The following is a 27994-nucleotide window of genomic DNA, read 5'->3' as shown; positions in this document are numbered from 1 at the left end:
GCACAAGTCGGAGAATGGATCAAAACGAATTTTTACCCCGGAGTGGACTGACTCTGACTTGATGACGGATTCGGCAAAAATACGATATGCCAGATTCACGTCGATCTGGCGCATGTCAGGCACGCCATGTCAGATGTCAGACACCGGTCTAGTGTCGTGCACCATGTCAATGTCACTCCAGTTTGGTGTCGACACCATGTCAGAGTCACGACAGTCTGATGTCGGCATCATATCAGTCATGTCAATCTAGTATCTGTATCATGTCAGTGTCACACTAGTCTGGTATCTGCATCATGTCAGAGTCATGCTATTCTATATCCCTAGTGTCAGCACCATGTCAGGGTCATGTCAGTCTATTGCCATATTGTCAGCACTATGTCAGAGTCACACCAGTTTGGTGTCAGCACCATGGTGTCAGAGTCACGTCAAACGTCAGAGTCATGTCGGAATCATGTCAGAGTCACGCCAGTCTTTTGCCCTGGTGTCAGCACCATGTCAGAGTCACACCAACCAGGTGCCAGATTTTGGATCCATTAACCGACTTGTGTTATTCGGGACCCAATTAAGAAGCTTGACAATACAATCCCACATGTTACATTGAAACACCTAAATGAAAATGTCAAAAAAATTCCATAGAAAAAATTCATGTATTTAAACTCATCCAAGAATAAAACAAATTGACATTTTCCCAACAAAAAATTCATTCATTCAACAACATTTTCATCCAATTTTACAAAAGATCAGTTTAAATTCATTTAAAATCCATCCACAATAAGAATTTTTTTTCATTCAGACAGATAATATCATTACATCACACACAACGAACATGAACAATCGCGTACTCTACATTTTTATGAGATAATAGGAAATGATATATTTTATAAAACAAACATTTTCTGTCTCTATGTGATGTGACATCACTCAAAAGAGTGATTTCTTCTTACTTTCAATTTTTACTTCTCCTTCTTCGTCATCTTATTATTAAGTTAGGCATGAAAATTTGTTGAGCGACAAAAGATCGCATGTTATGAATTACTGCAGATACAATGAAAGAAGGAAAGAAGATATTTTAATATGGCACATTAATTGTTGTCATTCATGATCTCGTCTCGCTCTCATGCAATTTACTTTAATTTATGATAAATGATTCCATCAACGAGTGCACTTGTTAGTGTATTTGAAGCATCATATAAATGACCTCATATTTTCCTGGAAATTTTTTCAGCCATAAGGTTTAACTCATGCAGTCATGTGCCTTGTGTTAAGTGGGAAATTGAGCGGAGAAATGATCAAGTAAATTTGAATCAGGTTTAAGGTGGTGGATGAGCCAAAAACGCATTTTCTGCAAAATCATCATGCCCATTTCCACGCGGAAGCTATCAATAAATCTGAATCTATCACTATGACCCGGAGCATTGTCAGAAATTATGCATATATTGCAAAAAAACGCGATTTTAAACAAAGGTCGAGCTTCTTTCCACGCGGAAGTCAAAAATAATATGGAATCTATCACTACGACCAGAGGCGTTGCCAGAAATCTTGTATGGATCGGGATCGCAACAAATGCATTTTTTAAACAAAGGTTCAGCCCTTTTCCACGCGGAAGTTATCTATAAAGAATATATCACTACAACCAGGTATGTATCCAATAATTTTGGATAAATCGAGCCCATTTCCACCCGGTAGTTATCATTATAGCTTAATCTATGTCTACGGCTAGAGGCGTTGCCAGGAATCTTGTGTAAATTTTTCAAATTCATTTTCTAAATAAATGTCGAGCCTATTTCCACGTGGAAGTTCTAAGTGTCACATTCAAAATTGAATCTTCTGGGTGATCTATTCCTTCAAAACATCAAATTCATTCCCACATCCATAAAAAACGCGTCTTAAACGCAAAAAAATTTCAAAAGCGTCATGAATCTCTCGAGAAAGAAATATGACGTGATAAATCGACCATATGGACTGTAAAATTACTTCTTATTTTTTGAGTGTGTAGTGTGGATTTACATTCTCAATTTCGCTAATGCATACACGCTTGCTCCCTTCTTAGTTTTTTATATAATTTATGAAATTGGCAATGACGAAACATTTGTTTGTTTTTTGTTGTAGTAATGATGATGGTGATGCTAAAAATGGAATATGTAGGGCGGAATATCTTAAAACTTTCGTCATTGCTGGATTTAATTAAGAAATTGTGAATCATTGTGACAATAATGGTGACTGTTGTGTGGATGAGATGTCGATCATCATTAGCATTTGAAATGGATTGAGAGTTTAGGAATGTGTTCTGATTAATTTATCGTTTAGGGCAATGTTGTACAGACTGTGTGCTGCGGTACCAAAATGAAATTGTGGAAAGATTGCCAAAAATGCATTTTTTGAAAAAAAGTTCAAGCCTATTTACACGCGGAAGTTATCAATAAAGTTGAATCTATCACCACGACCAGGAGCGTAGCCAGACAGCTTGTGGATTCAGTCGTGGCTTAGGCTTACCACAAAGCCGTACCATAACATGAAAAAGGTTGTACAGCTCTGGTTAAGACCAACTCGACTATTGAGCAAAAGAACAGCACCAATCCCAGATTCTGCACTCTAATCAGCCTTTAGCATAAGAAATATTCAATCCAATATCCATAAAATTCATTTCTACCTTCAAGCAATTATCACAAGCACCTTGATTGCATTTTATGAGTCAATAAAGTAGAAAGTCATTGGATTGGAATGTCTACGCGATACGGGAAGCTAAAAACTGTGTGTCTTTATGCACAACACAAAATATAACAATGTTTAACCTACACGCAAGTCGATAAAAAAAATAAAGGCTTTTAATATCTACTCATTAAATATTCAGCAAATCTGCTTAATCTTTCCGCGAAAAATGAAATAAAAAAAAAATTTTTGAGCGGAAGCACATTTTATAGTGAGAGAATCGACGATTATCGACGTAATTCAATATTATTCTGGCATGTTTTCACGCTTGCCCACGCAAGCCTCTCCACACTTATATATCTTGTTATTTTTTTTCTCTCGGACCGATTATGAATGATTAAATCATTTGATTATTTTTGAAATTCATTTGAATAATTTCATTCATTGAGCTGGGATGCTTAAAATAGAATCGAAAAGAGTGAAAATTGTTATTGAATTGTAAACACTCAGGAATTGCGAATCTCTTATTTATTTACCTATTATAGACCTTTCATTTTCATATAATTATGGATCATTAGCTGATCTCATTAATAATAAATTTAATGAATTTTCAATTAGCTAACGGCAGTTGTGGGCAACCTTTTGTTATTTGTGGCACACCTTGGTGCCTATGGTAAGCATCGACATATGGTAAGCCATGGCATACTTACTTACTGGAACCATGCTCCGACTTGGAGCCTTTATTAATCCAGAAGGCTTTACTTACTTACTTACCTACTTCGCTGGTCTTACATATCAGTTGTGATCCATGACCTCCCTTAGGAGTCACCTGAAGCTGGTTCTATCGCTGGCTTCCACTTGCCAATTTCTGATACCAAGTGCACTGCTATCTCTATCAAAGAAGGCTTTCCACCTGACTTTATTGCTGACTACGTCACAAAGCTTGCACATTGCCAGGCCAATATAGCCACGGCATACAACTCATCGCATTTCCAAGAATTAATGTCCCGCGTCACATAAGTTGCCCACACCTGACCTTACGTATATTTCTAATCGTGGGTGTCAATCGGTTGAGTGAATAATACACCTGATTATCTAATGCAACAATTAAATCCGGGTGATAAAATTTATAAGCTAGAGCTATTATTGTTGAGGGATTTTCTTGTGTATACGATGGGTTTATGGTGTCTTGTGGGAATTAATTCTTTTAAAGCATTACTGTAAAAAAATGGATGTAAAATTCTAGCTTTGCAACAATATAGTCAGTTTGTTGTCAATGTCATTGTTGCACTTTTTTGTAAGAATTTCTTTTGAAGCTGACTGAATGTCATGACTTCTTTGGGTATGTCAAATAATATATAATCATAGTAAACATGAATTATAAGAATGTGAGAAAAGATCAGATAATAAACAGATCTCAAAGATATAACATGGCGCAGCTGAAAATCAGTGATTTGGTGATTCCAATCGACATAAATGCTGTTTCTTTAAAAGAAGAATGGAGAAGATTCAAGAGAGAGATCAATTGTCTGTTTGAAATCTTCGAAATTGAGAAGAAAAGTGATGCAATTAAAATCGCATATCTGAATTTGCTCATAGGACGTGAAGTAGCAGATCTGTATGATCAATTAGAATTGTCTGAAGAGGAGAAAAATTGTTTTCAAAAAGTCATCGATGGTTATGAGAAGTATTTATGTATCAAGTCGAGCATTTATATTCATCGAATGAAGTTCCATCAAGCAACTCAAAATGATAATGAAACATTTGATCAGTTTGTATCCAGAGTGCGTAAATTAGCATCAGATTGTGATTTCAAAGATAAAGAAGAGCAGTTAAGAGACCGAATTGTGATTGGAATGAAAAATTCAAAAATGAGAGAAAAATTAATTTTCGAAAATGAGTTTTCATTGTCTACTGTAATCGAGAAAGTTCGCGTGTATGAACTACAACGCAGTGAAATGAAGAAGTTAGAAGTTTGGAAAGGTTTAAAAATTGATGAAATTATCGACAAGTTTTCAAAAACCAGCAGTCAAATCAAAAAGTCTTCGAATGTCTTTAAGCCTGCAAGTTGCAATAATGAAGAAAAGAGTTTTTTTGAAAGAAGCAAAGCAGAATGTAAAGAAGGAGGAAAGATTGATGCAATGGTGGGTAAGAATTGTAGAGATAAAGATTTAATTGTCAACTCAATTAGGTATGTGAGTAGTCTGTCATGGTATAAAAGTTTGAAAATCAATGAAAAAAAGATAAGGTTTAAACTAGATACAGGAGCACAGATAAGTACAATTACTGAGAGAATATTTCGGAAGTTTGAAGATAATTTTAAAATTTTTCCAAGCCATTTAGAGCTAAGGTCTTATTCAGGTGGAATAATTAAGCCCACTGGTAAAGTGATATTACCAATAACGTTAAAAAATAAGACATATTATGAAGAATTTGAAGTATTAAAAGGTAATTTTGAGCCTATTTTAGGATTAAAATCATGCATGAAGCTGAATTTAATTTCGCGCATAGACGCAGTTAATATTGATAAAAAGCTTTATAATGATAAAGAATTAGTGAAGTTTAAGGAACATTATAAAGACGTATTCGAAGGTTTAGGAAAGTTTAATAAGCCTTTCAAATTATATTTACAACAAAATGCTATTCCATTTGCCGCAGCACCTCGTAGAATTCCATTAAAGTTGAAAGATAAGGTTTTAGATAAATTGAATGAAATGGAAAATCTTGGTGTGATTTCTAAAGTGAATGAACCGCGTGAATGGATTAATAATATAGTTGTTGTTGAAAAAGGCGAGAAAATTCGAGTTTGCATAGATCCGAAGCACTTGAATAATGCCTTGAAAAATTTTCGTTATCCAATTCCTTCGTTAGAAGAATTAAGACAAGACCTGAAAGATGCAGAATATTTTTCTGTATTAGACTTGAAAGATGGGTTTTGGCATATTGAATTGGACGAAGAATCAAAGAAATTATGTAGTTTTAGTACTCCTTTTGGAATGTATCAGTTCAATCGTTTACCATTTGGCATTAAAATAGCTTCGGAAACTTTCCAAAAATACATGTTTGATACCTTCGGAGATTTAAAGGGTGTCAAATTTTATATTGATGATATTATAATTTTTGGAAAGAATATAAAAGAGCATGACTTAAATGTTAAAGCAGTTATGCTAAGAGCCCGTGAAAGAGGCATTAAATTTAATATAAAGAAAGTGCAGTTTACGGATAAATCAGTAAAATTCTTTGGACATATTTTTTCAAAGAATACAGTTAGTATTGATCCAGCTAGAATAGAAACTATTACGGACATTCCAGTTCCGACTAATAAAAATGATGTTCAGAAATTTCTAGGTGTAGTCAATTATATGCGCAATTTCATTCCACAATTGCCGAAATTAACGCATAATATTAGAAATTTATTGAAAAAAGATAGTGAATTTGTTTGGCAAGCTCAACATCAAATGAATTTGAGAATCTTAAATGCGTCATTAAAGATTCAGCTTGTTGTGCTTCATTTGATGAAAGTTTACCTTTAGAGCTTGAAACTGATGCATCGTCATATGGTTTGGGTGCATGCTTGAGACAAGGAGATAGGATTATTTGTTATGCATCTAGATGCTTGTCAGATATTGAGAAAGAGTATGGTCAAATTGAAAAGGAATTTTTGGCTGTATATTATGGATGTAAGAAGTTTCATGATTATGTGTATGGTCGTCGTGTGGTTGTCAAGTCAGATCATAAGCCACTTGAAAGTATAATGCTAAAAGATCTATCAAAGATAGGTTCGAGAAGGCTACAGAGGTTACGTCTTAAGCTTTACAAGTATGATTTACTTTTAGATTACAAACCAGGTAGTAAGATTCCTATTGCTGATTACTTATCGCGCTATACAAATGGCTATGTTGAAAAAGATTTTGAAGAAAAAGTCATGAAGCAAATGGTTCACACTTTAAGTATTAGTGATGAAAAGTTGGAATTGTATCAGTCAGAAACTAGTAAAGATAGTGAATTAAAGATTCTTGTTGATTATTACAGAAAAGGCTGGCCGTCTGATAAAACGAAGGTTCCAGATAATATTAAGTCTTTTTATAAAATGAGAAATGATATTCAAGTATCTCAAGGATTAGTTTTCTATGAGGATAGGTTGATTGTTCCAAAGTCATTGCGTAAAAGTGTTTTAGCAGATTTACATGAAGGTCACATGGGAATGACAAAGACCATAAAATTTGCTAAAGAGTCTGTATATTGGCCTAGTATGGCACAGAGTATAGAAGATCTTGTTAGTTCTTGTGAGTTATGTAACACGTATGCAAAGTCGAATCAGAAAGAACCAATTATTCAGCACGATATTCCTCCAAGAGCTTTTGAAAAAGTAGGTTGTGATGTCTTAGAATTTAGTGGAAAGAGTTATCTTGTCTTAATTGATTATTTCTCTAAATGGATTTGTTGCAAAATTTTACCGTCCAAGAATTCGAATACTATCATTTCTAAGTGGATAGAAATTTTTGCTGAACATGGTGTACCTAGGGAAATTATAGCTGACAACATGCCTTTCAATTCGAATGAATGTAGAACTTTCGCGAGTGAATGGGATATATTAATCAAAACATCTAGTCCACATTACCCTCAGTCAAATGGATTAGCAGAAAAGGCAGTAGGAATTGTTAAAAGCATGATGAAAAAGACAAAAAACGGTGATCAGTTATGTATAGCTTTGATGAATTACAATAACACACCTTTAGGAGATTTAGATTTATCTCCATCACAATTATCACAGAATCGTCGTATGAGAACGAAAATAGTCACAAAAACCGAATCACTAGAACCACGCTTAAATGATGATGTGGTAGAAAAATTTCGAATTAAAAACTTAAAGTCCAAGTTTTATTACAACAGAAATGTTGGTAATGAAAGACAGTTTGATTCAGAAGATAAAGTTTGGGTCCAAAGCCAAAATGGAACTTGGACGAAAGGTAAAATTATTAGAAAACTAGATCAACCAAGATCGTATGAAGTATTACTTAGTAATGGTACTGTTTTGCGGAGAAACTCAAAGTTTCTCAGATTAAACAAGGGTAGCAATACATTAGATTGTGAGGATAGGGAAAGTGTAGGCAGCGATGATGATGATCCACTTTTAGACAGCTTATTTCCATTGCAACTTTCTCAAATCCCAAATGCATCTGCTTCAATCCCTCAACAAAACATCATAAGTCAAAATCAACCTCGAATTCGAAGATCATCGAGAATACCAAGACCACCGCAAAGATATGGACAAACTTAAAAGAGGGAGATGTCAAATAATATATAATCATAGTAAACATGAATTATAAGAATGTGAGAAAAGATCAGATAATAAACAGATCTCAAAGATATAACAGGGTATCCCTTGATGTCACTAAATACACCGTTGACGTCCGAGCTATGTGTCAGGATAAATATGTTAAAGGATAGAATAACTTTCAAAACCATCTTGTCTGAAGGGTGACTGCCCCAGATACAGACTAAGGATGGTATGGTGTTCAACCATAGTTGGCAATTGGCCGACAGCTATCGTAGAAAGCCCGCCAAATATCATCTACCATTGGCAGTCAACGGCGACTGTTGACACCTACTATTAGTCGCCGTCGACAGCCGTTGACACCTTCAACATATAGTTGGCACCTTCTATGACACTTTCCACGGGCAGTTGGCCGATGGTACCTTCCACAGGGAGTGGAGCAAGTGACACTTTCAGTTAGCCGGTCGCGAATTCCACAGACAGTTGACCCATGACACCTTCCACAGGCAATTGGCCAACGGTCGTTGACATCTGCTAATTATTTTGAAGTCGACACCAATTACATATGAAGTCGACTTGACTTGATTATTCATATTGGTTGACTATACTCATAAGCACTCTCATTTAGGTCAATATGCTCATTGTCTATTAGTGAAACCTGACCAAAACTTGAATTCTGATCGATATTTTACCCACAATCATGTCCAAATCATTTCATCAAGCTGCAATGTTACAATTTTCAACAAAACATTATCCAATCAATAAGCTTTTAAACATCACTTCTGTTAGAAAGGATTATAAACCGATTATAACAGATTATTGACAGAATATCTTGCACATGCTTACATCTAAAATATCCAATTGTTTAAAACTTCTTGTCTAAAACGTGCAAATTTTCATGTCCAAAAATGTTTCTTCACACATCAGCTTTTCATTCATCAACTAAAGTCATTCATCAATCAACAGTTGTGCATATATATCCAAAAAATTGAATAACTCATTCATAAGATATTTCCAATAAGTGTGGCTCAGACACATGCACGAGAGATTTGTCATCATTTTTATTTTATTGAATGAAATCCTCACATACAGCACATGATTGTCAATTCAATATAAGTCGAATGTGAATTTAAAGAATTTTCTTATGCGATTAAACAGCACCAAAAATAGATCGATGATGTCAACCTTGTTTTCATAATATTTCATTAAGCCGGAATTCAATTGAATTAAAGCGAAAATCAAGTGCGATGCTTAATTAATTTTGTTTTCATTGCCTTATTTCTTCTTCCATTTATTTCAAGTATTTAACGAGTAAATATTCTTATTAGGAATTAGACCAGTGGTGGACAACCTTTTGTTCACGGCACACCTTGATATTTAACCTCAACCAAAACCACACACAACTCACGATTCATGACATTTTAACCAAAGTGTACCGCATCACACAAGTCACCCACCACTGAAATAGACAAGTTCATTCAACTAGATTGCTCTATTCAGAGCAGAAGCTTTGCGATTTGTTTTCTGTATAAGCAATTGATTCCTTTGAAATAGAATGATATTCAAGCGTCAATTTACGACTTTGTATTGCAATTGAAAATATTGTCACTATAAATAACAGGATATTACCATCTGTGAAGCTTAGCTGGTAAGATTGGAATGTGATGTAGGTGGTGGAGTTTTGGAAGCGCAGTTGGATGGAATTTTGAGCGGATATTAATTTATTTGGGGATGTTACGGTTTGGAATGGTTCATTTATGTACTTTCTATAATTAGTATTGCATCTAATACTGAATCAACTGAATATCCGATTTCAAGTGATTAGGATAGGGTTTCCAGAATTCGTTCCCGTAAAATTTCGGGAATCATTCCCGTTCCCGAGAAAATTCCCGTTTTTGGAAACCATGCAGGTGACTTTACTCTGGTCTGAGGGTAGATTTCATCGAATCTGGCTTGAGACAGAGTCATGTTTGCTTGGTTCTGGATTATTAATTAATATTGTAGCTCTTATTCCGATTTTTCATGTCCAACTATAAGTTTCTATACCGTTCCTTACGTAGAGCTTCAATTTTGTCTCATTTTCGTATGTTAAGCAATTGAAGTGTCTAAAAGCACAATTTTGGAATTGACAGGATTCGAACCGACGACTTGCAAGTTAAAACACCAAATTTGAGTCAAGTAACCTGCCCATTACTGCACAGGAGACTTATTTGCTTATAAGAACCGGTCATACATTACTGAGAAATTGTTGATTGAAAGAACAAGAAAGACCATTGTGCTGCTTTTCTAATACAATTCAACTATTCCCGCCAAGAAAGAAAATAATCAGCCACGCAACTTCCATCCAATTCAAACGCTACTACAGCACACCGTCCTTAATTCCCCCTCTCAATTAGTGTAATTCACTGTTATCCCATTCAGATCAATTACTTGCCATTCAATTACAAATCTTTAAACTTGTGTTTTTCTACATCCAACAAATCCAGATGACATTAAAACGTCTTTAAATTGCTCTATAAAAATCTTCAACTTCCATTTCCAACGATATCAAAGATAATTTTGTTAAATATTCATCGCTGTAAATGCATATCGACATTTATTGCTCCAATTCTCACAAACTGACATTGCTGCAAATGATAAAAGTTACAATTCAACAAAAAAAGGATTCAGCGTGAAACAATGAAGGCATCCTTTTTATTATATTCAGGAAATTGGCCATTTCTGAATCCTTTATCTTTTATCTGATTTTTAGTTTCAACCTTTTCGACGTCTTTATATCTTCAGGGGTATAGTCGGCATGATAATTCAATACATTCACAATTCAATCTTCCTAAAAGTATCAATTTATTCTCGTTACTGATTGATATATCCAATGTCTTCACTTAGTATATGATGCTGATCTCCGTATTGTTAGGTTTTTTTTGCTTTAGGCAAATGGATAAAGCTTTGAATGGAAGTACTGTGAGAGCTTTAGTGCTTTATGGAATACGGGGTGTTGAAGAACGTATAGGCGAATCTGCTAATGCAAGAGTAATGTCATTGTGGTCGAAAGGCTAGGTTTAAGCCATCAATGATTCATCCCTCAATGGTCGTGAGTTCGAATCTCAATAAAGGCTAATTTCTTATTATTATGGGCAATAAAGACGTAAATTTAGTTCTAAGCTTGCATTGATTTACCCCAAATAGCACAATGTGTTCACTAAGACACTGCTACGGCTCCGAATTGACGGAAAGATGTAGTAAGTTGACTGGAAGGGACCGCAAACGCTGATTGACCCATTTATATGGCAAAAAATGCAATTAACCACATTGTGGCAGTGGGGTGCCTTAACATGGATTGTCAAGTTTATAATAAGAAGTATCTAGTCAGAATCTGTTCCACATAATCAATATTAGGCTTACTTAGCTAGAATGTGGGTGAAGCCATTGCTCTGTATAGAGAATATATGTAACTCGCTTTCAAATATTTGACCCAGTTTAAGATATTATGGTCATTGCAATTATTATCTACCCTGGAAGGTCTACGACTTAAAAATTACAAAAATTCTAACTCCAGGCCACCGTGCCTTTGGTTCCAGGTCAGATTCTTACTTACTTACTGAAACCATGCTCTGACTTGGAGCCTAGGTTCCAACAAAATGCCTTCAATCTGACTATGCTGCTGACTGAATCACAAAGCTTGTTCAAATTCTCAGTTTTGACATTTAACTGTCATCCAGATTCAATGAAATCCAACCTCAGATCAGAGTCAAATCGACCTGGAGACGAATTATTGTCATTCGGTCCTTTCTACAACGTGTGCTTTCCGGGTACACATTTAATCCAGCAATTCCATAGCAGATGGTCATCACACTAGCCACTTTACATTGGCAACTAGCCACTTTACATTCATCCTAGCAACATAACCAAGGAATTCCCAGTTGAAAAATTCTCTATTATAAAGTTTATTGAAATTCTACAATCCATCCATTTTCATGTTATGACTCTACATAGACTTAATACTCTTGTTGATGCTATGATGATGATGTTCATCTTGTAACTATGCATCTCGTCTTTTTCATCCCATTCACAAGAGATTTTTCATGAAAATAACTTTAAACTTTCTTCATGTAACAAAATATTAAGTTCATAAAATATGTACGAGAAGCTTTTTTTATGTTTACGTTGGTGTGCTTCTGTTGAAATGGGAGGAAAAAGCCGGGAATGAAAGTGAATTTATGAATAATATTCTCACAATTAACAACTCATAAAGATCCTTTAATGGGAAGATAAATGAAGGAAAAAAGATGTTGGAGGTTCTTTAGAAGACTATTTTTGCTCATTCAGCACAAGCTGAAGTGTTTTTAGGAATTTCATGAATTGTGAATTCATCGGAATTAATAAAGGAAATTTAGTCAGGCGTCCGGACAATTCTGGGAAATTTTATTGATGATGATGGATATTTTAAGGGATCAGAAGGCACAAAAGCTAGTGATTTTTTGGAATCAATTGAGCGAGATTAATACAATATTGAACTTTGATGGGGAAAACTTGTCCTCGCTATTCTTAATTTATATATATTAAATCTTGATTAAATCTTTTTTTAGTCAATAAAGTAGAATTTATGGCGAGCATTAAATTAATATAATACAATTTGAACGATTTTAGATTGAATATTCCCAGTAAAGATGAGTCAAAATCAGTTGTCATGGTGTCATTAAGGATGCTTAAAGTTTTGCAGTTAATACGATTATGTAGCGGTGCCCTAGCGAGCACTTAATATTGCTTGGTTAAACGACTTTAAATAAATTGCTTCACAACCCGCGGTAAACCAAAAAACTCATGGAAAGAAGCTGTCGATAGAGATAGTATCACACTTGGGATTGGTAATTGGCAAGCGGTAACCAGCGACAGAGCCAGCTTCAGGCGCCGACGGAGGGAGACCATGAATCACACTTGATCTGTTTGGTCAGTGAAATAATTAAATAAGCTTCACAACCCTTAGTAACAAGCCCGAACAGCACAGCATGTTGTACCATCCATGTACCATGGATATCACGTAGTTCGGTTGCACTGCAAGAAGCACGAAGTATCCCTATTAGGCAAATAGACCGCTTTTAGGTATCGTGGTGGTCTTTATGTAATATGAAGGTATACTCTTTGCTTGTTAGGATAAACTGCTAAGATACCCTTATATCGCTATATTAATGATAAGACGCAAAGTTGCCTGGACGGCAAACCATTTTTAAGGCGAAAAGGTGCAGTTTGCAGCTTTATACGGCTCAAGAGGATTGAGGAAGCAGAAGTTTGACTCCAAGCTGATCAAATATCATTAGTTAATATATTGGTGATTGATACTGCTTAAATGACGCTTTTGATCGAGTTATGAGTCAGTTCATTCAATTCATTCCTAATTTACCAATCCTTAGCAACAAGTAGACTCCAAATAGTCTACAATACCAATCTGATAACCTTAACTTCATTTTCCCTCAAACTTCGTTTGTCACTTCAATTTCATCATATTACCTTCTTATCGCCTCACAAAAAAATACGTCAAGTAAATAAATAAACAATATAAATCCGGTGAAATTCCCCCCTGAAGCTGATAAGGCAAGAATTAACTAGCAAATGACTTCATTCTACAAATTAAACCCAAAAATCAGCTATCAGCTATTTATTTTCATCGGAAGCATCTATCACATTTTTAATTTATGCTCATCATTTCATTCAAAACAGCAAAAAAAATAAAATCTGTCATATTTCATTCATTCTCACTTCATGTAGGCGATGAATATTATGTGAAATTATTATTCTAAATTGAAAAGATTAACAATTTTAATTAAAATGCTTCTAATCTATATAGTTAGTCATGAAATTGTTTTCGTGCTGACGTTTGATTAATTAGAATTGAATCATTAAATAAAAATGACATACGGACTTTCAAGTAGAGTCGAAAATATGTCGTCAAGTGAATAGTGATGAACTGATGTGATTTTATGAATGGATGAATGAGCGATTTAGATGAGTCACAGTAGTTTATTCGATCTAATTCTATTTTTAGAGCTCATAAAATGTAATTATTAACTTTTTAAGTCCTGCTCTAAATAAAAATGGCAATGAATACGACACTTGTGCCTTAATAAACAATTATCATGCATATAAGCACAGGGACGTATTCAAGGAAGAGATGGAGGGGTATTTGGGGAAACCCTTGAGCGGCACAACACAATATCTAACCTCAGCATTAAAGCATAGTCGCTAAGACACCGCTACATCATCGAATAAACAATAACCAAGCTCTGAGCACAGAGACGTATTCAGAGGAGAGGCACCCTATAGCAACAAAATACAGTCACTAACACAAGCATCACAATATTAAAGCTAAGGCTTTGCTATATCGTCATATTAACGGGAAGACCAGAAGATATCCTGAAGACAGGTCTTTTTGGTCTATTTTTGGACGAAAAATTGAGATATGATGGATTGTGACGCAAGGTTAACAAACTAGATGTCGATATAGCTTCGCTGCATCGTCATATTAATTTTAAAACGTGAAGGTGCTCTAACATCAACAAGAAGGTAGTGTTCAGTGAATTTTTAAGATGAAAATAAAATTTAGCGCATTTTGCTGCTAAGTTTAGGCACTAGTTGTCCATGTGGTCGTTATTTTATAGATATATTGTCCTACTAACGACAAGACGTAAAGTTTCTCTGACCGTAGCAAGTAGGATGAGTTCAACACATTTTTAAGGCGAAAAATTGAGATTTTACGCATTGTGTCGCTAGATTAAGGCACAAGCTGTCGCCGTATTGATAGTAAAACTTTAAAATGACATAAAATTCCACTAAGGAAGCCTTACCCTAGCATACTAAGAGCATGCTTTCATAGGACAGTAAAATCACTACGGTACCTAAAAATATTCCCTTTAACGACTGTTTCCTTCCCTGTTTAATAGAATTTAGATTTGTAGCTCAGATTTAGGCAAAGGACAGCCAGTAATAAACCCTATTTTAGACGTTAACTCAGAGAGACCATGATTCACAGCTGATCTGTACGGCCAACAAAGTAAGTAAGCTCAAATCTTAAATTTAGCCTCGCTTTTACTCAAAATCTCTCACAAATCACATAAACTCATCACAAAACACACATTAATATAAATGAATATTCATAAACTGCAGCACATGTGCGATATAAATTACTTAAATTTCCTCAACCATTTAATTGATGCATTCTTATATGAAATTATCATAAGTATATGTATCTTCATGTCTTTAAATAGAAAGCAATGATGTTCTGCAAATTACACAACATAATTCTTTATGCCATATGACGGCATGGAATGTTTACTTACCTCATCAACCCAGTTCTTATATTTCTCAGTGATTGGCATTTGTTCCAACATTGCGGAGCCCTGATTTGTCTTCCAATTTCCAGTCATTGATTTGCGCCTGTTATTAAGTAAGAAGAATAAAAAAAGAAATAAATGTCAAAAAATTACAGCTAATTATATTTCACTCTATGTGCATTGACCACGATTCAATGTCAAGCATAGAGAAAAATAAAAAGACTGTTCAATAAAATGTCTAATTCATTGTCAAAGCCGTTAAGTCCATTTGAAATATGTACTTGTGCCGGTTTGAGTGCTTTGAATACAAGCTATTTTAAAATAATAATAATAAAAAATATCTCAAATGCGAAACAAAAAGAGTCGTTGGGAAATGATGTCAGGCTTTTGAGGGATCGACTATTGACACCCAAACCCGTACCCCTCTCCCCATACTCCACAGTACGACATGGCACGCCACAGTCCGGAATGGCATGGCACGCCACAGTACGACATGGCACGCTACAGTACGACATGGCACGCCACAGTCCGAATGGCATGGCACGGTGCGACATGGCACTTCACTGTACGACATGGCACGCCACGGTACCATATGGCACACCACGACACGACATGGCACGCCACGGTACGACATGGCGCGCCACAGTACGATATGGCACACCACGGTACGACATGGCACACCACGGTACGACATGGCACACCACGGTACGACATGGCACGCCACAGTACGACATGACAAGCCACAGTACGACATGGCACGCCACAGTACGACATGGCACGCCACGGTAAGACATCGCACACCACAGTACGGCATGGCACGCCACATTACGACATGGCACGCCGTGGTACGACATGGCACGCCGTGGTACGACATGGCACGCCGTGGTACGACATGACACGCCACGGTACGGTGCGGCTTGCCACGCCACGGTACGGCAAAGTCACGCCACGAAATACGGTAAAGCACGCCATGAAACGGTCTGGTACAGAAAAAGGGTACCAGTGATGCTTCCATACCAAAATGCACCGGATCGTACCTTGACCCCAAAAAATCGACCCAAAATTTTAATCGACATCACTTATGAATACTCCCCCAGAAGTATACATAGTAAAATGAGTAAGAGACAGCATCTGAGACAACAGAGTAAAGAGAAAGAAGCACACAAGATGAAAAAAATAAAAAACAATTACAGACTCAACAGTCGATCTTAATTGAAATTGTGGTTGAGTGTGCATCTCATCGTGCATATATGTGTAAAACAATTCACATGCAAGACAACATTTTGAGGTGAGAAATGAACAAGAAGGTTGATTAACCGATGACATAGAGGAATTGTGAAAGATTGTGGAAGTAGAAGGTTAAAATGTCATCGAGGAAGCTCAACATTGTGATCAGTTGAATTTAAATGGAGAAAAGAGAATTCGTTTCTCTTGGTTGGAACTAAATTATAATGCACGACGAGTTAAGGTCAAAAGATTGTTTTGCTTTGACTTGATTTGAGACGTCATTTAGAGGCTTTTTTCTACTTTTTACCGGTAAATTATGGCTTGAAATAAAATTTAGTTTGAGATTTGTTTGAGATAGTCATTTGGATGTTTACAATGTTGATGTTAGTTGGTTGTTGAGGCATTATTGAATGTGATTCAATTGATTTTGGATTGTCTTGTTGGATTTACATGAAGTTGTAGTGGTTTAAAGGTATTACTTTTGGAAATATTACTTATTATGTCTAGATGTGGTTAATTGATCAAAATCCGGTATTAGACCGGCGTTATTCTGGCATCGCTCTGGAATCAAAGCGAATTCGGAACCAAGTAAGAGTTACTCTGGGTTGGTATGGGATTTTGGATCGATAAACCAACCGTTGCTTTTCGGGCGACTAGGAAAGTACACGGCAAAAAAAAAATCAGCGGTTTGGCAATCAAGAATATCTTGAGGCTGGATTCTACCGAATTGTACCCTATGCCATACTCACACTGGTATTGGGTTGCTTATACTGTGTCGTGTGACTTCAACTATTTAGTAAGATATAGAGCCACTCTTGAGTCATATGGGCTTGGGGACACAATTTCAGGGGTATTCTACACCGTGCACTTTTTAGACTATATCCTTGCCCTGATTTTTGATCTGATTGGATAATTTTAGTAAAGACAAATCGGACGTCAATTCTGTCTTGAGGACAAGATTAAATTCAAATGCAGTCATGGTTTCGCACCCAAAAAAACTTAATATACTGCAACTTCTATCCAATAATTAGCAATTCCATTGATTAATCAATAATAACTTCCAAATTTGTCCATAAGACCCCCCTCAACATCCATCATTATAAATATCCAACTCTAGATTCCAAGAAAAAGCAAAATTTCAAAGCCTTGACCTTCCTCCACAATAGCAGTCTCTTAATTCCCCCCATCAATCTATCCATAACAAAATCATTAAGCAGTAAGTAAACTTTCACGAATCCAAAATGCATAAAAATGACTACATACAAATAGATATATATTTATAGACTCACATAAAGGCCTTATAGCTGCTGCCAATCTTCTGTATCAAGATATCGTATTTGGCATCAATAAATGGCTCGATGCAGCAATATGAACCATGATTATTAATCACAGGACCACACAATAAACCAGCAGCATCTTGTAATGCTCCCGCTATATCCAATTTTGCAATTGCTCTTCCACCATGACAGTGACCCGCTTTTAAGACACAGGGAAACTTGTTCCAATTGCACTGAAAATAGAGAAAAAGAGAAAAAAAAGTCATTTAAAGTCAATGAACGTTCATTTGTTTTTGTTGTGCTGTTTTTAAAAAGTCGTGTGCGATGAAACGTCAAATCGTGATAGACAATTATATAAGGAAAAGTGTGTACAGCACAAAAATATATGTATAAGAGACTAAAAAAAAATATTTTACATGTGAAGCGTGTCAAAAGAGTACAAAAAATAAAAACTTATTCCTCACAGCACAAAATAACTCATTCTGAGGTTCAGGTTCTTTACGTGTTTCTATGAATGGCACGTGCCTTTTACACAAAATGAATTTTTTTTTTTGTATGAATTTTTGATAAGTTGAAATTATTGCGTATTGAAGGTTTATTGGATAGTAAAGCGCATGATATTTAAGGACGCACGTTATTTAAGAAGACATGTTGATCGGACCCAAAAATCCGAAGGGATTCTTCTAAAAATGAATATTGTGAAAACGTTGAGCATTCAAACAGGTAGTATGTACTTCCTGTAGCCATTATCCTATGTGACAAGAATCACAAACCATCCCGGTGGAACAAGCTGCAGATTGGTCAACCATAATTCTAGTAATAAGCTTGGCATTTGTGGAACTAGACATGATATATCAAGCTTATACCTTGAGATAGGGTTGACTAATCGAAGCTTGTTGCACATAAGCATAAATATCGAGTTAAGGCTACAACAAAAGGCATTGACTCTGTTCTCTGACAATTTTTTTCAAATTCCAAATTTCCGAATTCCCAGTCTACCAGATTCTGAGATTTTTCCCTTTCGGATTGACCACCACCTACAAACTTCCATGCCCTATTCACACGCAATGTCTCCTAGAGAGAGACATTGAGAGAATTGAGAGCCTATCAACAGTTCATCTCTCTTTCTGGATTAAATCGTTCACATCCTTCATTGCTATGACTAAGCTTATCAGCAAAGAACTAGATCAGTGCAATTCATTTGAGTAATTATCAATCTTAGAATGATTGTAAATCAGTGGTGCTCACCCTTTTTTCCGGCACAACTTGGTCATAAGTCTCGACCAAAACCGCATACAATATACGGCATTTCCACAACACTGTGCTGCGACACATTGGTTGCGCCACATTTGGTGTGACGAGAAACAGCGAAAATGCAACCGAATCTGACTATTCTTTCCTTGGAATCGAACCCGGGTTGTTAGGGTTGGTAGACTGACACTCTAACCACTAGGCCATTGCTGCTATTTTGCTCCCATTAGTTGTCTTGGACAATGTTCATTCTGAATCTTAGATCTTCACGATTCTAAGCTCAAAATGCCCAAAACTGCTCAATTTCCCAAAAATTCATTTCTCCCCCAAATAACAATAAAAATTAAATTCTCAAAAAAAAAACTTTCAATTTTTATTTTTGGCGGACTTCTTCCATTCATTTCGTATTATTTTTATTTTGTTCATATCGTGGTCTCAAGAGAAAGGAAAGACGATAATTTGTGTATATTTTATATCGTTTTGTATTTTCTCACAATATATAAACATTTGGCATCAATTAACTTCTTCCTTCCTTCACAATTTTTTTTTTGCGAATTTCTTATTTACATGCAATTTCTTAAATGACATCATCGACGTGTATTTACGTTACTGACAAGTTAATGACATTGAAATTAGTAAAGACAGACTCAAAAATTCTCTCAATAATTTGTTTGTGATTTCATCAAAATATTATTGAGAGAGAGACTTGCTATTGACATTGCAAATGTCATGGATGATGTAAGATTTTGACTTGCAAATTGTTGCTTGTTTTTAATGTTCTGATCAAGTTTTATGGATCGTGGGATTTTTGAAATTCAATACAATCCAATAATTGATTGTTATTGCCAACCAGAGTTGAAATACAGGCAAAACAGGCACCTGAGACAGGAGTTGCAAAAAAGGCACAGACAAAAACCGTACAAATTCTTGATAATTTGTATGGTTTTTCTCACAAAACCTTACAAATTACCAAAAATTTGAACGGTTTTTGCCTGTTCCTTTTTTGCAACTCTGCTGCCAGTCATATGAAGGATCAGTCATTGCTGACACAACACAAAATATTCAAATTTCTAAAAAATCTTTTAATGACGTCAATAGACCTCAGTATGGAATATATAAAAGTCACTCAAATCTCATCACCTGAGAATCAGCTCGTAAAGAAGAGATTTTTTTTTTGTGCGAATAAACATTTTGCGAAATCTTGATGTGTGAGGTGCTAAACACTTTCATCACTTTATTGCCAAAATTCTTATGTTTATTGCAAATATTAAAAAGAATGCTTTGAAGGATTTTCATAACAAATTTTATAAATGTTTTGGTGAAAGTTTTTGACGATTGATGGGATTTCGAGGTTATCTTGTAGATCGCGTTGATGCTTTTCTCACTACAGCTTAATATTAGCTATTCAGATCTTAAGATCCATAGCTGGATTCGCCAGATCTCTCGCTCAAACCTAGACCTACAGTTTATAGTGGGATCCGAACTACTACAGCTTAAGTTCCTGACTAATTCTTAAATTTATTGTTTCCCATAGCTTCGATTGATAATCTTGATCGAGTACATCAAGCAGTTGGAGAAGTGGTGGACAACCTATGTCCCGCGGCACACTAGTGTCCACCATTGAATTGAAGTATCTAAACTTTAGGAACAGTTAATCGCTTTAGGTTCTTTAGGAACAAAGGCTTGGAAATTACTGGATTCGAACCTAAGTCCTTCGAGTTGCCACAAAAATTTGAGTTAAGCGTCTTGCTTATTGCTCCATAAAAGCACTTAACACCTCATATTAGTGTTTACAAACCCTTAATATAAAGTATGTGATAATATAGAGTAAATCTCGAGTTACAAATGTATCGTTTGAGCAGAATGGAATAGGATCTGGGATATCGATCCAAATATAGACCAGAATCTGCCAATGCGAGAGTAAGGCCTCTGTGGTCGAGTGGTTAGGTAACAGACCAGAAATCTGTATCACTCTTTTGTGAGTACGTGGGTTCGATTCTCACCAGAGTTCGATCTCTCAATCGCATAATATAGCGTGATGTGGATCCATAGATATTGCAAGAATTCACACAGTGGTTACGACAATACAGTTTACAGTTCAGAACTAAGAAGCACGAAACTGCAAATCTGAAATATAGCTTCAAATTGTCAACAAGATCATCAAGTCACCTCCACATTGCCTTTGAAAAATTCAAAAATAACTCAATATTTGCTTAATTTTGGACATAAAAGTCAGGTTAAACCAACTTGACATCACATTAAATTCCCAAAGACATCAAACTCTCTCATGACACCATAAAAACTATATTTCCGGATTTATCATCACCATCAAGACCAACTAGACCACAAACTTAATCCTATCAAATCACATCTCATCAAATTTATCAATCATCAAACTCCTCATTTTGAGTAGCAATGTCACAAAAGTCATAAAAAATTTAAAATCTATAAAAAAAAATTGACCACCAAAAGTCTAGCAAATGTCCATTCCATCCACAACAAACATTAAATCTTGCATTAAAAAAAATAAACAAAAATTTAAGCCATAAAACAAGTCACTCCGCAGTGTCTCATCAAAAAGGCACTTTTTTAGTGCAAAGAAATGAATTGAATTAATGCCGGTGATTAATTCGTGAAATGCTTGCAAAGTGATTTATGTGATGATCAGCAATTCTATGCAGATAAAGTTGTTGGCATTAAAAAAAGTCAAATTATCAATATTTGCATTTTTTTATGGAAGTATTTTGAACATTTGGTTAATAAAAATATGAATTTTTGATGATTTTGGTGAATTTTGATTGACAAATGGAGTGGATTAAGGGGAATTTGGGATGTTTTTGGGGGGAAAAATTCTGAAAATTTTGTTCGGGAAGTTCTGGAAGATTTTGGCGGGAAAAATTGAGGTTATGAAAGCTTTTGGCGGGAAAAATTGAAAAGCTTTTCGAAATTCTGGAAGCATTTGGCTGGAAAATTGAGGCTTTTGGCGGGAAAATTGGGAGCTTTTGACTGAAAAATGTAGTTTCTGAAGTTCAAAAACCACAAACAATCCTCATAACCTCAAAATTTCTCCCACAAATCATAATCCCAACTCGATCAATAACCCAATTCATTCACAATCTCGTCCCATTTACTGCTTACATCTTCAATAAATCTACTTAAATTCATCATAATCATCTCATTCTACAACAAATTCTCCTTGACAAAAAACCACCGACGCCCGACATAATTAAGAACATTTTTGTGTACATTTAATTAAATTTTCTTAACCGACTGACTGACTGACTAGAAAAAATCGAAAGAAGAAAATATTTTAATTTTATAACTTTTTAATTTGAAAAAAATTTCTTTAAGGCATTTTTTTTGTTCCGTCTCATCATCTCATCATATATTCACATCACATTATTACATTCACAATATATCATGATCATCATAAATAACTATAATTAACGTTGAATGCGTAAAACTTATTAGAAGAATTTGAGAAATTCGTTCTAGTTTTTTTTTTTTTTCATCTCACTTTGAATGTTTATTATGATTACGATGAATATGTTAAGGGATTGCTTGACTGACTGGCTTAATGCCAGCAAAAAAAATCTCTGTAAGTGTAACAGTGTCAACAACCATTGGATAGGTGATGAGAGATGGCATCGTGGGGTAAAGTGTTTTATGCTTTATTTTTACTTTCAATATTTCAGTTTTATTTTTTTGGCGGATTTAATTTTTGAAGTAAATTATGAAATTATATAGGATGCGAGAGATTGATGACCTGAGTGCGGTTTTCGCGGATGGAATAGTGCGGATTTTGAGTGTTTTGCTGCAAAGTTGGCGATTTTAGAAGTTATTTGATTTGGAATTCTATTCAATCTCTCTTTATTGTATCCAATTAGGTCTGTGGTGTCCAAAATGTGTGTCACGACACACTGAAAATGCCATACATCGTAAGTCGTGTACGGTTCTGGTTGTGGCTTATCACCAAGGTGTGCTGAGGCACAGACAAGTTTTGACAACGCTGGAATAGGACGTGAATGATTTAAAACCAAATTTCACAAATTTGAGCGTGCTTTTTTGCAATAATTTGTCAGATTGTGGTCTTAGATGCTTGAAAGTATGTCAAATCGGCTCATTATGGAAATTGCAGTCATATTATTTTCAAATATGCTACTTAAAAGCCATTTGACTAAAGGGAGAATTGGTTCTACTGCCTGAATGACAAATTTCATCATTTGCCGGTTAAATGGACATCGTCTGGGCAACTCCTAGTCATGTTGACCATTTGTCATCGACACAGTGACGCACCCTATACTCTAGCGATTATTTGATGGTTTTTGGATTAGGTAGATTTGAATGCCTTTTACACTTAATGATCAACAAATTCTACTTGAACGGTGTAGCGTGTATTCTAGGTCATCGCTACGTCGCCGTGACGTTTTACACTGTGATGACTCATATCGACCCATTTAACGACGAGAAATGTATTTTGCTGCATTGTGTTGCTCGAGTTATTGATTTAGTTTCTTGATATTTATATAAATTTCGATATACTTTTTCTGAATATTCATACAAATTGAGCGCATTTTTCGCAGCAATCCGTCACCCTCCTTAACAACAACTTGTCATTCTTCTACAAAATTTCACACCAAACTTGCAACTGCTACCTTCCATAAGTTGATTGAACCCATCCATACTAAAACAAATAATAAAAATTCCACACAAACTTGCAACACCATCAACTGCAAATCACGCTAAATCTTCATTTAACACGTCCAGTTTGGTGTCAACAAAAATTATTTTTTCGCACAAACTTCAACCCCTTTTGATTTTGTCATGCACAGTTATGTCACTAATTAATTATCACTCAACGATGCAAGGATAAACTCAGTGAGACGACATCCGGAAATGTCATGAGAAATAGCTACTTAGAAGCTGCCATGTGTCATGTTTTTAATCATGTTTGTAAAATATTTTCTCATCTTCACCTTGCATTCTCGCTGATTCGCCTTATTTGCTTCATAAAGAAGCTGGCTTTATTTAATCACAGCAAGGTTATTTGTTCTCACTAACAACATGTCTTATGCATATGTCGTGTATACAACAAAACAACACATGGTGACGACAATAAGGGGGAAATTGAAAATTTGCAACAAATTAACATTGAGTTCAGAGATTTCATTTCTATTACTGTTAGAGAGAGTTGGATGGAGCGCAAATATGTAAATTGATATTAATAATATTACATTTATATTCAATTGAAAGAAAGAAAATGCCAGATTTGGCCGAGCTGTATAGAAATTTGACGCAATTGTTAATATTGCAACTCTTAAGGCTCAGAACCTGAACAGCATGATGCCAGGAATCCCCTTTTTCGTCTAGAAAACGGACCAAAATTAGCAGCCATACTGCCATCATGACACTATCACATTTTGCCGTTAACACAAGCCACCTATCCTGAGGTAGGATATTTTGCCAATACCCTAAGGCACCATAGCGACTTAATCTTGCTGCTAACTCGGAAATAAGGGCAGACATAATCTTATTATTCCGGATTTTGTGTAATAAAGCCCTAATCTGATCACAAGCGCGACTATATAACTCTTGGAAAGAGACTGTTGACGGAGATAGTATAGCATTGGGTATTGGTAATTGGCAAAGGGCAGCCATCGATAGAGCTATCTTCAGACTCATATTAAGAGAGGTCATGGGTCAGAGTTATTTTGCATGGCCAGCGAAGTAAGTTAGTATGTCCAAACTCAGTGTTGTCCAAACTAAGATAAGCCACGACTGAAACCGTTCATTGCTTGGGGTACACGTTTACAAAAATGTTTTGGACTATGCTGCCTTAGCCGGCTTCAATAAAGCTGTTTATGCATCTCTCATTGTACCTCTCGGTCATAAAAAAAAGTAGACAATCTTGCAAAATTTCTAAATACGTCAATAATTGAATAGTATAAATCAATTGGAGTGTCTATAGAGTGTCGTGAGAAAGAGTTTATAATGATGAGTGACTTGAAATCACGCGAAGAGTCTCTTGGTCGCGTGTAAGTTATGTGAATGCAGCTATGAATACCTGTTAATGTGGAATTCCGTATGGAATTTAATGCGAACAATGGCTAAAATAGGCTTGAAATTCTTTGAATTTTTGAATGATTTTACATCTTAATGCGGGATCTAGACTGAGTCCAGAGTGTTGCCTGTCTGGTGAATTGGGCCAAATCGGGATGTGCTCTGAGGGTTTGATTACAATATTAGGGAAATTCCTTAAAATGCAATAATTCTCACAAATATCAAATAAATTTAGAAGCAAATCAACAACAATAGTGATCATGCAAAAAAAACATGTCCGAATAGACAAAAATACGTTAAAACTGCACATTAACTTGCCATTAACTAGATATAGATCTACAACTAATTTTTCCTTTCACATTCACTCCTAGTAATGATGAGACAAGTATTTAAATTAATTACTAATAAATCTATTTTCATGTTCAGGAACACTTTTGTTGCTTATGAATAATCATGAATAAAAAGTAATTAGAAGTCGTTTTGATTAATTATTGACCTTCAAGTGCCTCAACCAAGTGCCTTTTATATTTCAATTAATATAAATTTAAAAATCATTTCTCAATTTACATTTTACTGTGCGGAAAAGTTTACATTTTCAAGTGAAAAAAAGTGATTTTAAGTGAAATTAATATGTACGTGACTATTAGCAGGAATTGAGGCTAGGTGTGGATGTAAAGTGTATTTGATATTGGCAATTGAAATTTAATCAATTTGACAGCTTCAATTAGATTTGGACTAATGTTGTAATAGTTCCTAGGTTCGAATCCTAAGACAAATCTCAACAATAAGTTGACAAATTACTTGCACCGTATTCAAATACTCAAAGTCAACTTGACGGCCAAATCAACCTTCTCACCCTTTCTCCCCCATCTTCCCCTCTACCCTTCTCTTACCCCACTTCCCTTCTCCGCTCCTACATCTTCCCCTCTTACTCCATTTCCCCATCTTCGCTCTTACCCTACTTCCCCATCTTCCGCTCTCACCTCACTTCCCCATCTCCTCTCTTCCCTACTTTCCCATCTTCGCTCTGCTCTCCCCTGCTCCCCTACTGACCCCTCTGCCCCTCTCTCCCCTCTGCCTCCTCTTTCCCACTCTCCTCTGTTCCCTTATGCCCGCTCTGTCCCACTCTGCCCTGTTCCTTTCTGCCCCCTCCTCCTCCTCTTCCCTTGAATACGTCCACGGTCGACCTGCTTTTTCCCATAAAAATCCCTTGTCAATGCCCATCTCTGCCAATCCATCTTAATACAAATCCGAAATAAATCCATACCCTCAATATACATATTAGTCACACATATTACAATCGCTGAAATTTCCTGTGAAAAATCTTAATAAAAAGAAGAAAAATTATGTGCTACGCTTTAATTAAGATAGAACGGCACTTGAGATGTGACATGCTTAATAACTTAAAATACTTTAAGATGACTTAGTCGTACATCATGAAAATTTACACAAATTGTGTTGCTTGAATGAGACGAACAAATGTTTGCCTTAAAATTAATCACTAGACAATTTATAGGAAACTAGTTGATGTTTGGGATTCAGTTGAAAATTGGAAGTAGATACCCCAAAATTGTTTTTACTCAGTAAATATTAACAAATTATGAGAATGAGGATGATATGGATTTATTTTCGTAAAATATGGATGAATGGTGTCATTTTCAGCATAAATTGTTGATATGTTATTGACGTACTTATATGGATTGTTGGGTTTAGGCTTGATTCTGTGAATAATTGAGGAAAGAAAGTGCAAGAAGCATAGCAAAGACGATAAGGCACTGCTACGTTCAGAGACGGATGTATGGGGAAGAGAGGTTGTCCACCAGTCTGACTACAACCCTGGCAACGTTGCTCTGTTAACGACCAGACGTATAGGTACTCCGAATAGCACAGCGTTGCCGTCACGAAAAAGTGCGGCGCGACGTGCATTTGACGTAGCGGCGCCATGACGTCTACCTAAAGACGGATTTCGTCTTTTGCCGCCTTGTGGTATTCGGGTACCCTTCTAGTACCAAGACGGCTTATTTCAGTGGACAACCTTTATGTGTGACATGTATTCCTTATACGGATTCGATCAAGTCTAAATACAGGATTGTCCACCACTGGCTTATTAGGTCCATTTTTATGACGTAAACTGAAATTTCCCACATCATGTCTCGTTCCTCGAGTGACACATCATGACATTGACTTTGTTGATATAACATTCGTCACAACGTCTTGAGGACGGTCAAATGACCGCCATAGGATGAATCGTTCGAATTCTTTTTACGTCATCATCATGATATGTCGCTCGAGTTCAGAAAGGTTTCCATATCAAAGACTATTTTGTCTAAAAATTCTTTTGATTATTATAAATCTAAGCTTACATATGCAAAAGGATTTTCTTTGAATTTTAAATGAGTTATTTGTTTATGGAATGATGCTAAGCTCTTTGCAAGATGATAGTCTTACAAGATATAAAACTAATGTAGAAAATAAGTTTAAATTTCCATAATAATGTTTGATAAACTTAAGGATTATGTTTTTCTTCATCTTGAAAGGATTGAGGATATTTCAATGAGGATTGAGGACATTTCAATGGAAGTAAGTTATGATAAATGACAATATTAGTTCAAAATTATGATTGAATTTCAAAATATAGACCATTATTGATCTCAAGCATTTATAGCAAGCTTTTATGAGACAATGCACATCAAGGTAGTAAGCAACGTCCAAAATTGCCGGTCCATGTCATATCCAGGGAAACACTGATTTATAGAGATATAAGTAAGAAAAGGTACTCGATATCACCAGGAAAGCACATGATGAAGAAATGGCTAAAAATCGGAATGCTGATCATTTAGTCATCCAAAATCTAATAAAAATGGAAATTAGTAGTACTTATTCATAATAAGTCTAATACAATTCTGTGTTATTCCCAATCAATATTC

The 27994-nt window shown here is 35.6% G+C and overlaps 1 protein-coding gene across 1 annotated transcript in view; it reads right to left on the bottom strand.

Annotated features, from left to right (window-relative positions):
• The window catches only part of Syn (synapsin), a 111645-nt gene that overhangs the window by 5446 nt on the left and 78205 nt on the right, over positions 1 to 27994 (bottom strand). The window contains 2 exon segments of the mRNA XM_070652884.1: positions 15259 to 15355; positions 17769 to 17989. Of these exon segments, the coding sequence (XP_070508985.1) occupies positions 15259 to 15355; positions 17769 to 17989 (318 nt within the window).

This window comes from Chironomus tepperi, unplaced genomic scaffold (assembly GCF_022539635.2).
Source record: "Chironomus tepperi strain 1889 unplaced genomic scaffold, CSIRO-AGI_Ctep_v1 contig_8, whole genome shotgun sequence".
NCBI classification, from domain to species: Eukaryota; Metazoa; Arthropoda; class Insecta; order Diptera; family Chironomidae; genus Chironomus; species Chironomus tepperi.
Note: the sequence above shows the minus strand (reverse complement) of the source record. Positions and strands in the feature narration are given on the sequence as shown.